The sequence below is a fragment of the Hyla sarda genome, chromosome 2 (genome assembly GCF_029499605.1).
Source record: "Hyla sarda isolate aHylSar1 chromosome 2, aHylSar1.hap1, whole genome shotgun sequence".
NCBI classification, from domain to species: domain Eukaryota; kingdom Metazoa; phylum Chordata; class Amphibia; order Anura; family Hylidae; genus Hyla; species Hyla sarda.
The window spans coordinates 5,809,464-5,824,382 of NC_079190.1; the positions used below are offsets into that span (position 1 = coordinate 5,809,464).

Below are 14,919 nucleotides of genomic sequence, written 5' to 3' on the forward strand. Positions count from 1 at the left end.
ATTTGTGCTCTGAATAACAGTATCATTTGTGCTCTGGATAGCTGTATGATTTGGGCACCTCATGGCGGTATTTGCCCACTGTTTGGCTCTGTCATTGTATTTTGAAATTATTTGATGAAGTTCTGTAAATGCTGATCGTTTGGGGTTGTTGTTTTTTCCCCCCCTGTTTTATAATTCGGACAGTAGGTTCCCAAAAACACCGTTTGGGACCCTCATTGCTGAGACAGCTGAGAGTTGGTGTCACAAGGGAGATCAGCAGAATAAGGAGCGCCGCTCTGGAGAACAAAACTTATGAGCAGAATTCTGGATGTGATTGGAGTATACGACACAATGTAACTCTGTACGGGATAAGGTCAGACGTGTCCATATTTAACCTTTCGATGGCCGGATCTCCACTCGGCGCCAATGCTCTTCACGCGCAGCGTCATCTCGCCTTATCGGAGGATGTTATTTGCTCTGCCGCCGGTGGCCGTCTCTGCAGTTTATTAGAAAAAAAAAAAGTTTAATCTTTGCTGATATTTGGTTTTTCGCCTCCTCAGGCCTCGGTGCGGGGTCCCCAGTGTGCCCGCCCCTCCGCATTCGCTTTTCTGTAGTCCGGCCTTGGGTTTAATGAGAAGACGGCGCCGGCGGCAGATTCTACGTAAGGCGGTTATGCCGATAAAATGAAGTCTGGATACAAATATAGCTTGTGCCTGGCCATCTAACTCAGTGTTTCCCAACCAGGGTGCCTCCAGCTGTTGCGAAACTACAACTCCCCGCATGCCCGGACAGCCTTTGGCTGTCCGGGCATGCTGGGAGTTGTAGTTTTGCAACAGCTGGAGGCACCCTGGTTGGTAAGCACTCTTTTAACCGCCTATTCTCCATCACTTCCACCAGCAATACATCAGAAGAATAAGAGTTCCTCTTTAAAAGAAAAAAAACTTTATTCGTCCTCTAAATTTAGCGCCGTAGCACATCCGCAATTGAAGAGAATTACGGACATTTCGTTTTCTGACTCATTCCTAAATCGAATTCCCACGTGAATCCCTGCAGGGGGGCCGCCGCGTGCTTGTATGACGTGTAACCTGCAGCTGTGCGGGAAGACTCGGGGAGCGCACGTATGATTTCCCGGGAGATGGCGGTAGCACGTTATTCGCACCATCAGTCATGTAGGGAGAGTTATGGCGTTTTCCATGTTGGATTAACTGTTAAAATTTGAGGTCTTAAAAATAGAATTTTTGTTTATTGCTTATATAGTGTTGCATAGGCTTTTATTAGAGAATAATGTAGAGGTTCTTGTGTACGCCATGTGCTTACTTGTTTTAGCTGATGTGGCAGGCATGGGGGTTTTCAGCCATACTGATTGCAATTCCATTCCTAAAATGATATCTCAATGCTGCCTATGAATCCTCTGGCTTTGCAGATAGAGGGGGTGGCGTGTGATCACTGCACCTGGTCATCTAATTAGACTGCTGGTGCTGGAGGTCACCCAGGTGAACTAACTACTATATATCCTGATTTCATAGAGACAGCAGCAGTATACAGATAGATCTGGAGGGGAGGGGTACAACTACTATTTATACATCTCCCCTATGGCTCTATCTGTATACTGCTGCTACTATCTCTATGGGATCAGGATGTATAGTAGTTATACACCTCCCCTCCAGTTCTATCTTTATACTGCTGCTGTTATCTCTTTGGGATCAGGATATATAGTAGTTATACCCCTCCCCTCCAGCTCTATCTGTATACTGCTGCTATCACTATGGGATCAGGATGTATAGTAGAGCTAGAGGGGAAGTGTATAACTAATATATATCCTGATCCCAAAGAGATAGCATCAGCAGTATACAGATAGAGCTGAAGGAGAGGGGTATAACTATATGTATTTTGCTGATGCTATCTCTATGGGATCAGGATATATAGTAGTTATACACCTCCCCTCTAGCTCTATCTGTATACTGCTGCTGTTATCTCTATGGGATCAGGATATATAGTAGTTATACACTTCCCCTCTAGCTCTATCTGTATACTGCTGCTATCGCTATGGGATCAGGATATATAGTAGTTATACACTTCCCCTCTAGCGCTATCTGTATACTGCTGCTGTTATCTCTATGGGATCAGGATATATAGTAGTTATACACCTCCACTCCAGCTCTATCAGTATACTGCTGCTGCTATCTCTGTGGGATCAGGATATATTCCTAGATTCCATAGAGAGAGCAGTGGTAAACAGATAGAGCTGGAGGGGGGAGGGGTCTGAAATCTAGCAAGGTTGATCTGATAGGTAATGATGTCATCCTGTAGGTCACAGGAAGTGAGCTGACCCAGGACTGACCACTACCACATATTAAGCACTGTGATTTTCTGTGGGTCAGACTGGTCATCACATGACCCAGTTACAGTAATAAAACACATGGGTGCAACTGTGCTAGAATGACACAGATGGCTCTGTAGGACTAGTGATGGTGAGTGTGCATGATATGGGCAAAAAATAAGACACAACCTGGAGTACTTCTTTAACCATTAAATGTACATGGAGCATAACCTGCTCCATAACAATGTGCATTACAACTGGAAGTGAACCTGGACCTTAACTCCTTAGATGCCACAGTCCATCCGACCATGTTAGTGGTCCTAGTTCTCCCTGCTGGAGAAATGGGGAACTGATTTAGGGATCACATCACCATACATCCCTGGTGTAAAGGTAATCTGTCGGCTGCCGGTACTTGGTACCAATCACCCAAAAAACGAACCCTCGCCCTGCTCTGTAGACGGAGAAATAATAAAGTTATTGAGGCCAGAACATGGAAGAATTTTGTAGGATTGGTGCAGACTACTGGTCCCCCATCATCTCCATGTGTAGGCTACTAGATGACATGATGTCACTCGGTGATGTCACATATGGATGTTTTTGTTTTTTCCTAGATGACGTATCGGTTCTGCTCCAGGAAATTATAACGGAGGCTCGAAATCTCAGCAACGCAGAAATGTACGTACTGTAGCGTGCGAGACATCAGACCATCATCTCCATGAACATCCAACCAGTCCTCCACCGGGAGCCATCACATCTGTGCTTGTAGATCACATTGTAGATCCATGGCCTCAAACTGTGGCCCTCCAAATGTTGCAAAACTTCAACTACCCAGCATGCCCGGACAGCCAACGGCTGTCCGGGCCTGCTGGGAGTTGAAGTTTTGCAACATCTGAAGGGTCCACAGTCTGAGACCACTGATTTGGACTGTGATCCAATTTTCTGGTCTTGTGCCCTTTGTCCAGGATCTGATTTTGTAGGTCTGGGATCTGGTCTCATAGTCCATGCCCAGGCTTTGGTCTTGTAGACATAATCTAGGATCTGATTTTGTAGGTCTTTGAATCTGCTCTTATAGATTCAGCCCAGGATCTAGTTTTGTAGACTTGGCTTAAGATCTTGACCTGTAGACTTCATTCAGAATCTGGTCTTGTAGACCTCATTCAGGATCTGGTCTTGTAGACCTCATTCAGGACCTGGTCTTGTAGACCTCATTCAGGATCTGGTCTTGTAGAACTCATTCAGGATCTGGTCTTGAAGATCTCATTCAGGATCTGGTCTTGAAGATCTCATTCAGGATCTGGTCTTGTAGGCCTCATTCAGGATCTGGTCATGTAGACCTCATTCAGGATCTGGTCTTGTAGACCTCATTCAAGATCTGGTCTTGTAGACCTCATTCAGCATCTGGTCTTGTAGACCTCATTCAAGATCTGGTCTTGTAGACCTCATTCAAGATCTGGTCTTGTAGACCTCATTCAGGATCTGGTCTTGTAGGCCTCATTCAGGATCTGGTCTTGTAGACCTCATTCAGGATCTGGTCTTGTAGACCTCATTCAAGATCTGGTCTTGTAGACCTCATTCAGGATCTGGTCTTGTAGACCTCATTCAGGACCTGGTCTTGTAGACCTCATTCAGGATCTGGTCTTGTAGACCTCATTCAGGATCTGGTCTTGTAGGCCTCATTCGGGACCTGGTCTTGTAGACCTCATACGGGATCTGGTCTTGTAGACCTCATTCAGGATCATGTCTTGTAGACCTCATTCAAGATCTGGTCTTGTAGACCTCATTCAGGACCTGGTTTGTAGACCTCATTCAGGATCTGGTCTTGTAGACCTCATTCAGGATCAGATCTTGTAGACCTCATTCAGGATCTGGTCTTGTAGGCCTCATGATCTGGTCTTGTAGGCCTCATTCAGGATCTGGTCTTGTACATCTCATTCAAGATCTGGTCTTGAAGACCTCATTCAGCATCTGGTCTTGTAGACCTCATTCAAGATCTGGTCTTGTAGACCTCTTTCAGGATCAGGTCTTGTAGACCTCATTCAGGACCTGGTCTTGTAGACCTCATTCAGGACCTGGTCTTGTAGACCTCTTTCAGGATCTGGTCTTGTAGACCTCTTTCAGGATCTGGTCTTGTAGGCCTCATTCAGGACCTGGTCTTGTAGACCTCTTTCAGGATCTGGTCTTGTAGACCTCTTTCAGGATCTGGTCTTGTAGACCTCATTCAGGACCTGGTCTTGTAGACCTCTTTCAGGATCTGGCCTTGTAGACCTCTTTCAGGATCTGGTCTTGTAGACCTCATTCAGGATCTGGTCTTGTAGACCTCATTCAGGATCAGGTCTTGTAGACCTCTTTCAGGATCTGGTCTTGTAGCCTAGAGGTGTATGGCCCATCTTTCTAGTCTTGTACATTGGTCTCTCCTGCATCTGGCCTTATAGACCTTATCCGGATTGGTCGTCCAAACGAGAGGGGATAAGATGTCTGATCATGGGTGATCTCCGTGCTGCACCCGGCATTCATTTAGAGCGTTGGGTTCAACACCAGAGTCTCATGACGTTACGACTGTGCCCCGCTCATGATGTCACGGCCACGCCCCCTCAATGCAAGTCTAAGGGAGGGGGCGTGATGGCTGTGACGTCACAAACAGGACGTGACAGCTATGTCACGAGCCTCTGCCCCGCATCACCAGTCATCCGGCATGGAGCGAAGTTCGCTCTGTGCACTGGATGTCTGGAGTGCCACATCCGAGATCGCGGGGGGTCCCTAGCGGCTGGACCCCCATGATCAGACATCTTATCCCCTATCCTTTGGATATCCTTTAAAGGGGTACTCCGCTGGAAAACATTATTATTATTTTTTTTTTTTTAAATCAACTGGTGCCAGAAAGTTAAACAGATTTGTAAATTACTTCTATTTAAAAAATCTTAATCCTTCCAGTACTTATCAATTGCTGTATACTTCACGGGAAGTTCTTTTCTTTTTAAATTTCCTTTCCAGTCTGAGAACAGTGCTCTCTGCTGACACCACTGTCCATATCAGGAACTGTCCAGAGTACAAGCAAATCCCCATAGCAAACCTCTCCTGCTCTGGACAGTTCCTGACATGGACAGAGGTGTCAGCAGAGAGCACTGGGATCAGACAGAAAGGCGATTCAAAACGAAAAGAACTTCCTGTGGAGCATACAGCAGCTGATAATTACTGGAAGGATTAAGATTTTTAAATAGAAGTCATTTACAAATCTTGAGTTGATTTAAAACAAAAAATATTCCAGCGGAGTACCCCTTTAAGCTGGATTTGGTCTTAGATCTATCATGAATGGGACCTAGTTGACCTAGTTCAAGATATTTCCTATTTTCTTGAATCTTATCTTTTCTCTTCCACAGATGTTCTGTTTTCCTACTTGAGAGACAAAGCCACGAACTTGTTGCCAAAGTCTTTGACGGAGGAGTCGTGGATGATGATGTAGGTACAATAGGGAACAGATGCACATTGGCATCACCTAAATACTTTCTAATTTCACCTGTAACAGCGCCATCTATAGACAAGGAGGAGCACTACACCCAACTCCCAAATCAGTCTTCATAATTCTATATATCGTGTTGATGTTTCATGAGGACAATGATGGGATTGTTACTTTTTGCTTTCTGTCCACAGAGCTACGAGATAAGGATCCCGGCGGATCAGGGCATCGCGGGCCACGTAGCGACCACAGGCCAAATCCTTAACATTAAAGATGCCTATTCACATCCTTTGTTCTACCGGGGAGTGGACGACAGCACCGGCTTCAGGACAAGGAACATCTTGTGTTTCCCCATTAAAAATGAGAGTAACGGTGGGTGCAATACCTACCTACCAATACTTACCCTTCTGGAGTATTTTAGCAGGGTTAAAACATTCAGATATAAAAGGATCAGTAAAGTGTAGTTCCACCTTAAGAGGTGCCATTCCACCTTAAGTAATAAAAATAATAAGTAGTTAGTCTATTTAATTGTTGCTTTTACAGCGTAGACCAGTGATTTCCAAACAGGGTGTCTCAAGGTGCTGCAAAACTACAACTCCCAGGATGCCTGGACAGCCAAAGGCTGCCAAAGGCTGCCTAGGCATGCTGGGAGTTGTAGTTTTGCAACACCTGGAGGCACCCTGGTTGGGAAACACTGGTGTAGACCATGAAAAAGGTGCAAGGATTTTTGCCACCCTAGGCAAAAGTAAATGTTGCCACTCCCTTGACTCAGTCCATTGGCCCGCCCTTTCCACCTTACTACTGGGGTGACACACTGTAACAAACCTCCTCCTCATGTAATCTCCTTACTACTGGGGTGACACACTGTAACAAACCTCCTCCTCATATAATCTCTTTACTACTGGGGTGACACACTGTAATAAACCTCCTCCTCATGTAATCTCCTTACTACTGGGGTGACACACTGTAACAAACCTCCTCCTCATATAATCTCTTTACTACTGGGGTGACACACAGTAACAAACCTCCTCCTCATATAATCTCTTTACTACTATGGTGACACACTGTAATAAACCTCCTCCTCATGTAATCTTCTTACTACTGGGGTGACACACTGTAACAAGTCTCCTCCTCATGTAATCTCCTTACTACTGTGGTGACACACTGTAACAAACCCCCTCCTCATATAATCTCTTTACTACTGGGGTGACACACTGTAACAAGCCTCCTCCTCATGTAATCTCCTTACTACTGGGGTGACACACTGTAACAAGCCTCCTCCTCATGTAATCTTCTTACTACTGGGGTGACACACTGTAACAAGCCTTCTCCTCATGTAATATCCTTACTACTGTGGTGACACACTGTAACAAACCCCCTCCTCATATAATCTCTTTACTACTGGGGTGACACACTGTAACAAGCCTCCTCCTCATGTAATCTCCTTACTACTGGGGTGACACACTGTAACAAGCCCCCTCCTCATATAATCTCTTTACTACTGGGGTGACACACTGTAACAAGCCTCCTCCTCATGTAATCTTCTTACTACTGGGGTGACACACTGTAACAAGCATCCTCCTCATGTAATCTCCTTACTACTGTGGTGACACACTGTAACAAACCTCCTCCTCATGTAATCTTCTTACTACTGGGGTGATACACTGTAACAAACCTCCTCCTCATGTAATCTCCTTACTACTGAGGTGACACACTGTAACACACCTCCTCCTCATGTAATCTTCTTACTACTGAGGTGACACACTGTAACACACCTCCTCCTCATGTAATCTCCTTACTACTGGGGTGACAATCTGTAACAAACCTCCTCCTCATGTAATCTCCTTACTACTGGGATGACACACTGTAACAAACCTCCTCCTCATGTAATCTCCTTACTACTGAGGTGACACACTGTAACACACCTCCTCTTCATGTAATCTCCTTACTACTGGGGTGACACAATGTAACAAATCTCCTCCTCATGTAATCTCATTACTACTGGGGTGACACACTGTAACAAACCTCCTCCTCATGTAATCTCATTACTACTGGGGTGACACACTGTAACAAACCTCCTCCTCATGCTGCTGGCTGAGCAAGTGGTTTAGATGCTGGAGGTCCACAGTTTGAGACCACTGCCATATATAATATACCCAACTAGGTGTTGTCCTTCTAGATGGTCCCTGAGATGTTAATGGATAAAGTAGCCAAGAGTTTCTACAGCGAAAATGCAGAACATCCCCGTGGTTTCCCTTCTATCTGTACTTGGGTCCTTTGATGGGGTCCATGATTGGATGGAGTCCATGATTGGATGGGGTCCATGATTGGATGGGGTCCGTGATTGGCTGTGGTCCGTGATTGGCTGTGGTCCGTGATTGGATGGGGTCTGTGATTGTATGGAGCACATGATTGGATGGGGTCCATGATTGGCTGTGGTCCGTGATTGGATGGGGTCCATGATTGGATAGGGTCCATGATTGGATGGGGTCCATGATTGGAGGAAGTCCGTGATTGAATGGGATCCATGATTGGATGGGGTCCGTGATTGGCTGTGGTCCATAATTGGATGGGGTCTGTGATTGGATGGGGTCTGTGATTGGATGGGGTCTGTGATTGGATGAGGTCTGTGATTGGATGGGGTCTGTTATTGGATGGGGTCTGTGGTTGGATGGGGTCTGTGATTGGATGGGGTCTGTGGTTGGATGGGGTCCGTGGTTGGATGGGGTCCGTGATTTGCTGTGGTCCATAATTGGATGGGGTCTGTGATTGGATGGGCTCTGTGATTGGATGGGCTCTGTGATTGGATGGGGTCCGTGATTGGATGGGGTCCGTGATTGGATGGGGTCCGTGATTGGATGGGGTCTATGATTGGATGGGGTCTGTGATTGGATGGGGCCCGTGACTGGATGGGGTCCATGATTGGATGGGGTTCGTGATTGGTTGGGGTCCGTAATCTTTTATATAATTGACTTTCCATCCCACAGAGGTCATCGGTGTGGCAGAATTGGTCAACAAAATTAATGGTCCTGGATTTACCAAGTTCGATGAAGATTTGGCCACGGCCTTCTCCATCTACTGTGGGATCAGCATCGCTCATGTAAGCCCCATGTAATCCCTATGAGTACTGCAGATATCCCATTGAATTCCCTGACTGATCTTGACCCGTTCCCTTTCTTTCCACCAGTCGCTGCTGTACAAACAGGTCCATGAAGCACAATTCAGGAGTCATCTGGCCAACGAGATGATGATGTATCACATGAAGGTACGGGGGGGGGGGGGGGGGGCACTCAATGTTCTGTCAATACTCCCAGCACAGTTATCCAAAGCCAATGGTCCACGGCACCTCCTTTACTGCAGTTTTAGTTTTTTCCCGAATTTTCTGGTCTGGTCATATCTGGTCTGGTCATGTGTGGTCATATCTGGTCTGGTCGTGTATGGTCATATATGCTCATATCTGGTCTGGTCGTGTATGGTCATATCTGGTTTGGTCTGGTCATATCTGGTCTGGTCGTGTATGGTCATATCTGGTCTGGTCATATCTGGTTCATGTATGGTCATATCTGGTCTGATCGTGTATGGTCATGTCTGGTCTAGTCATATCTAGTCTGGTCATATCTGGTCTGGTCTAGTCATATCTGGTCTGGTCATATCTGGTCATGTATGGTCATATCTAGTCTGGTCTGGTCTGGTCATATCTGGTCTGGTCTGGTCATATCTGGTCTGGTCTAGTCATATCTAGTCTGGTCATATCTGGCCTGGTCATGTCTGGTCTGGTCATATCTGGTCTGGTCATATCTGGTCTGGTCTGGTCATATCTAGTCTGGTCTGGTCATATCTGGTCTGGTCATATCTAGTCTGGTCTGGTCATATCTGGTCTGGTCATATCTGGTCTGGTCATATCTAATCTGGTCTGGCCATATCTGGTCTGGTCTGGTCATACCTAGTCTGGTCATATCTGGTCTGGTCTAGTCATATCTGGTCTGGTCATATCTGGTCTGGTCTGGTCATGTGTGGTCTGGTCTAGTCATATCTGGTCTGGTCTGGTCTAGTCATATCTGGTCTGGTCTGGTCTAGTCATATCTAGTCTGGTCTAGTCATATCTAGTCTGGTCTGGTCATATCTAGTCTGGTCTAGTCATATCTAGTCTGGTCTGGTCATATCTGGTCTGGTCATATCTGGTCTGGTCATATCTGGTCTGGTCATATCTGGTCTGGTCATATCTAGTCTGGTCTGGTCATATCTGGTCTGTTCATATCTAGTCTGGTCTGGTCATATCTGGTCTTGTCTGGTCATATCTGGTCTGGTCATATCTAGTCTGGTCTGGTCATATCTGGTCTGGTCTGGTCTGGTCATATCTGGTCTGGTCTGGTCATATCTGGTCTGGTCTGGTCATATCTCGTCTGGTCATATCTAGTCTGGTCTGGTCATATCTGGTCTGGTCATATCTTGTCTGGTCTGGTCATATCAGGTCTGGTCTGGTCATATCTGGTCTGGTCATATCTGGTCTGGTCATATCTAGTCTGGTCTGGTCATGTCTGGTCTGGTCATGTCTGGTCTGGTCATATCTGGTCTGGTCATATCTAGTCTGGTCTGGTCATATCTGGTCTGGTCTGGTCATATCTGGTCTGGTCATTATCTAGTCTGGTCTGGTCATATCTGGTCTGGTCATATCTGGTCTGGTCATATCTGGTCTGGTCATATCTGGTCTGGTCTGGTAATATCTGGTCTGGTCTGGTCATATCTGGTCTGGTCTGGTCATATCTGGTCTGGTCTGGTCATATCTGGTCATATATGGTCTGGTAATATCTGGTCAGGTCATATCTGGTCTGGTCTGGTCATATCTGATCTGGTCATATCTGGTCTGGTCAGGTTATATCTGATCTGGTCATATCTGGTCTGGTCTGGTCATATCTGGTCTGGTCATATCTGGTCTGGTCATATCTGGTCTGGTCATATCTGGTCTGGTCTGGTCATATCTGGTCTGGTCATATCTGGTCTGGTCTGGTCATATCTGGTCTGGTCTGGTCATATCTGGTCTGGTCTGGTCATATCTGGTCATATATGGTCTGGTAATATCTGGTCTGGTCTGGTCATATCTGGTCATATATGGTCTGGTAATATCTGGTCAGGTCATATCTGGTCTGGTCTGGTCATATCTGATCTGGTCATATCTGATCTGGTCAGGTTATATCTGATCTGGTCATATCTGGTCTGGTCTGGTCATATCTGGTCTGGTCATATCTGGTCTGATCTGGTCATATCTGGTCTGGTCATATCTGGTCTGGTCATATCTGGTCTGGTCATATCTGGTCTGGTCATATCTGGTCTGGTCTGGTCATATCTGGTCTGGTCTGGTCATATCTGGACTGGTCATATCTGGACTGGTCATATCTGGTCTGGTCATATCTGGTCTGGTCATATCTGGTCTGGTCTGGTCATATCTGGTCTGATCTGGTCATATCTGATCTGGTCTGGTCATATCTGGTCTGGTCTGGTCATTTCTGGTCTGATCTGGTCATATCTGGTCTGGTCTGGTCATTTCTGGTCTGGTCTGGTCATATCTGGTCAGGTCATATCTGGTCTGGTCGTGTATGATGATTACTGTGACATGCTGGATTCGCCCTGTCTCTTCTGTGTCAGGGATCTTGCTTCCTATAATGAAATCTTCATTTTCCCCAAATATTTCTGTTCCTCTAAGATCTACAGGATCTGGATATGATTCATGTTGTATTAACCCCATCAGGTGTAGACTCTTGTATATAGACCCAAGTGACTACAACTCCCAGCATGTGTGGGACCCTGGTGTAGATAATGTGAAGACGGTGTTGCGGTTCTTCCCCGCTGATATCTGGCGGTGTAGATATGTGACATTATGCAGCTGCTGGTGACACCAGTGATTTTCTCTCTGTCATCCAGGCGGGTGTAAGCCGCCATCCGGTGTTATTTCCAACAAATGACAGGGCAGCGGCTGCGGTGTGATTGTCTCTGATAACAGTGATCTGCGGACGCTGTGCGGATTATAGGAGATCAGTGTGTGGATATACTACAGAATGTATATAGAGACCAACAGTGTATAGAGATGTATATACAGTATATAGAGATGTATATAGAGATGTGTATAGAGGTGTACAAACAGTATAAAGAGATGTATATACAGTATATAAAGATGTATAAAGAGAAGTATATACAGTATATAGAGATGTATATAGAGATGTATATACAGTATATAGAGATGTATATAGAGATGTATAAAGAGAAGTATATACAGTTTATAGAGATGTATATAGAGATGTATATACAGTATATAGAGATGTATATACAGTATATAGAGATGTATATAGAGGTGTACAAACAGTATATAGAGATGTATATACAGTTTATAGAGATGTATATAGAGATGTATATACAGTATATAGAGATGTATATAGAGATGTATATACAGTATATAGAGATGTGTATATAGAGATATATATAGAGAGATGTATATACAGTATATAGAGATGTATATAGAGGTGTACAAACAGTATATAGAGGTGTATATACAGTATATAGAGATGTATATAGAGGTGTACAAACAGTATATAGAGGTGTATATACAGTATATAGAGATGTATATAGAGGTGTACAAACAGTATATAGAGATGTATATACAGTTTATAGAGATGTATATAGAGATGTATATACAGTATATAGAGATGTATATAGAGATGTATATACAGTATATAGAGATGTATATACAGTATATAGAGATATATATAGAGAGATGTATATACAGTATATAGAGATGTATATAGAGGTGTACAAACAGTATATAGAGATGTATATACAGTTTATAGAGATGTATATAGAGATGTATATACAGTTTATAGAGATGTATATAGAGATGTATATACAGTTTATAGAGATGTATATACAGTATATAGAGGTGTATATAGAGATGTATATACAGTATATAGAGGTGTATATAGAGATGTATATACAGTATATAGAGGTGTATATAGAGGTGTATATACAGTATATAGAGATGTATATAGAGATGTATATACAGTATATAGAGGTGTATATAGAGATGTATATACAGTATATAGAGGTGTATATAGAGGTGTGTATATAGAGATGTATATACAGTATATAGAGATGTATATACAGTATATAGAGATATATATATAGAGAGATGTACATACATTATATAGAGATGTATATACAGTACATAGAGATGTATATAGAGATGTATATACAGTATATAGAGATGTATATAGAGATGTATATACAGTATATAGAGATGTATATAGAGATGTATATACAGTATATAGAGGTGTATATAGAGATGTATATACAGTATATAGAGGTGTATATAGAGGTGTGTATAGAGATGTATATACAGTATATAGAGATGTATATAGAGATGTATATACAGTATATAGAGGTGTATAGAGATGTATATACAGTATATAGAGATGTATATAGAGATGTATATACAGTATATAGAGATGTATATACAGTATATAGAGGTGTATATAGAGATGTATATACAGTATATAGAGGTGTATATAGAGGTGTGTATATAGAGATGTATATACAGTATATAGAGATGTATATACAGTATATAGAGATATATATAGAGATGTACATACAGTATATAGAGGTGTATATAGAGATGTATATACAGTATATAGAGGTGTATATAGAGATGTATATACAGTATATAGAGATGTATATACAGTATATAGAGATGTATATACAGTATATAGAGATGTACATACAGTATATAGAGATGTATATACAGTATATAGAGATGTATATAGATGTATATACAGTATATAGAGATGTATATACAGTATATAGAGATGTATATAGAGATGTAGATACAGTATAAAGAGGTGTATATAGAGATGTATATACAGTATATAGAGATGTATATAGAGATGTATATACAGTATATAGAGGTGTGTATATAGAGGTGTATATAGAGATGTACATACAGTATATAGAGGTGTATAAATAGATGTATATACAGTATATAGAGATATATATAGAGATGTACATACAGTATATAGAGATGTATATAGAGGTGTATATACAGTATATAGAGATGTACATACAGTATATAGAGGTGTATATAGAGATGTATATACAGTATATAGAGATGTATATACAGTACATAGAGATGTATATAGAGATGTATATAGAGATGTATATACAGTATATAGAGATGTATATAGAGATGTAGATACAGTATATAGAGGTGTATATAGAGATGTATATACAGTATATAGAGATGTATATAGAGATGTATATAGAGATGTATATACAGTATATAGAGATGTATATAGAGATGTAGATACAGTATATAGAGGTGTATATAGAGATGTATATACAGTATATAGAGATGTATATAGAGATGTATATACAGTATATAGAGGTGTATATAGAGATGTATATAGAGGTGTATAAAGAGATGTATATACAGTATATAGAGATATATATAGAGATGTACATACAGTATATAGAGATGTATATAGAGGTGTATATACAGTATATAGAGATGTACATACAGTATATAGAGGTGTATATAGAGATGTATATACAGTATATAGAGATGTATATAGAGATGTATATAGAGATGTATATACAGTATATAGAGATGTATATAGAGATGTATATACAGTATATAGAGATGTATATAGAGGTGTATATACAGTATATAGAGGTGTATATACAGTATATAGAGATGTATATACAGTATATAGAGGTGTATATAGAGGTGTGTGTATAGGGTGTATATACAGTATATAGAGATGTATATACAGTATATAGAGGTGTATATAGAGATGTATATACAGTATATAGAGGTGTATATAGAGGTGTATATAGAGATGTATATACAGTATATAGAGGTGTATATAGAGATGTATATACAGTATATAGAGATGTATATAGAGATGTATATACAGTATATAGAGATGTATATAGAGGTGTATATACAGTATATAGAGGTGTATATAGAGATATGTATATACAGTATATAGAGATGTATATAGAGATGTATATACAGTATATAGAGGTGTATATAGAGATGTACATACAGTATATAGAGGTGTATATAGAGATGTACATACAGTATATAGAGGTGTATATAGAGATGTATATACAGTATATAGAG

General features: G+C 42.0%; 1 protein-coding gene across 4 annotated transcripts in view; it reads left to right on the forward strand.

Moving 5' to 3' along the window:
- PDE2A (phosphodiesterase 2A) overlaps window positions 1-14,919 on the forward strand; it is a 762,902-nt gene that overhangs the window by 685,350 nt on the left and 62,633 nt on the right. For all 4 annotated transcript variants that reach the window (XR_008889432.1, XM_056561064.1, XM_056561065.1 and 1 more), the window contains 5 exons: window positions 2,911-2,974; window positions 5,677-5,755; window positions 5,948-6,125; window positions 8,741-8,853; window positions 8,941-9,018. Coding sequence is in view for 3 of the 4 variants with exons in the window: in XM_056561064.1 (XP_056417039.1) it covers window positions 2,911-2,974; window positions 5,677-5,755; window positions 5,948-6,125; window positions 8,741-8,853; window positions 8,941-9,018 (512 nt within the window). In the remaining variant the exon portion in view is untranslated. The remainder of the gene's footprint in view (window positions 1-2,910; window positions 2,975-5,676; window positions 5,756-5,947; window positions 6,126-8,740; window positions 8,854-8,940; window positions 9,019-14,919) is intronic.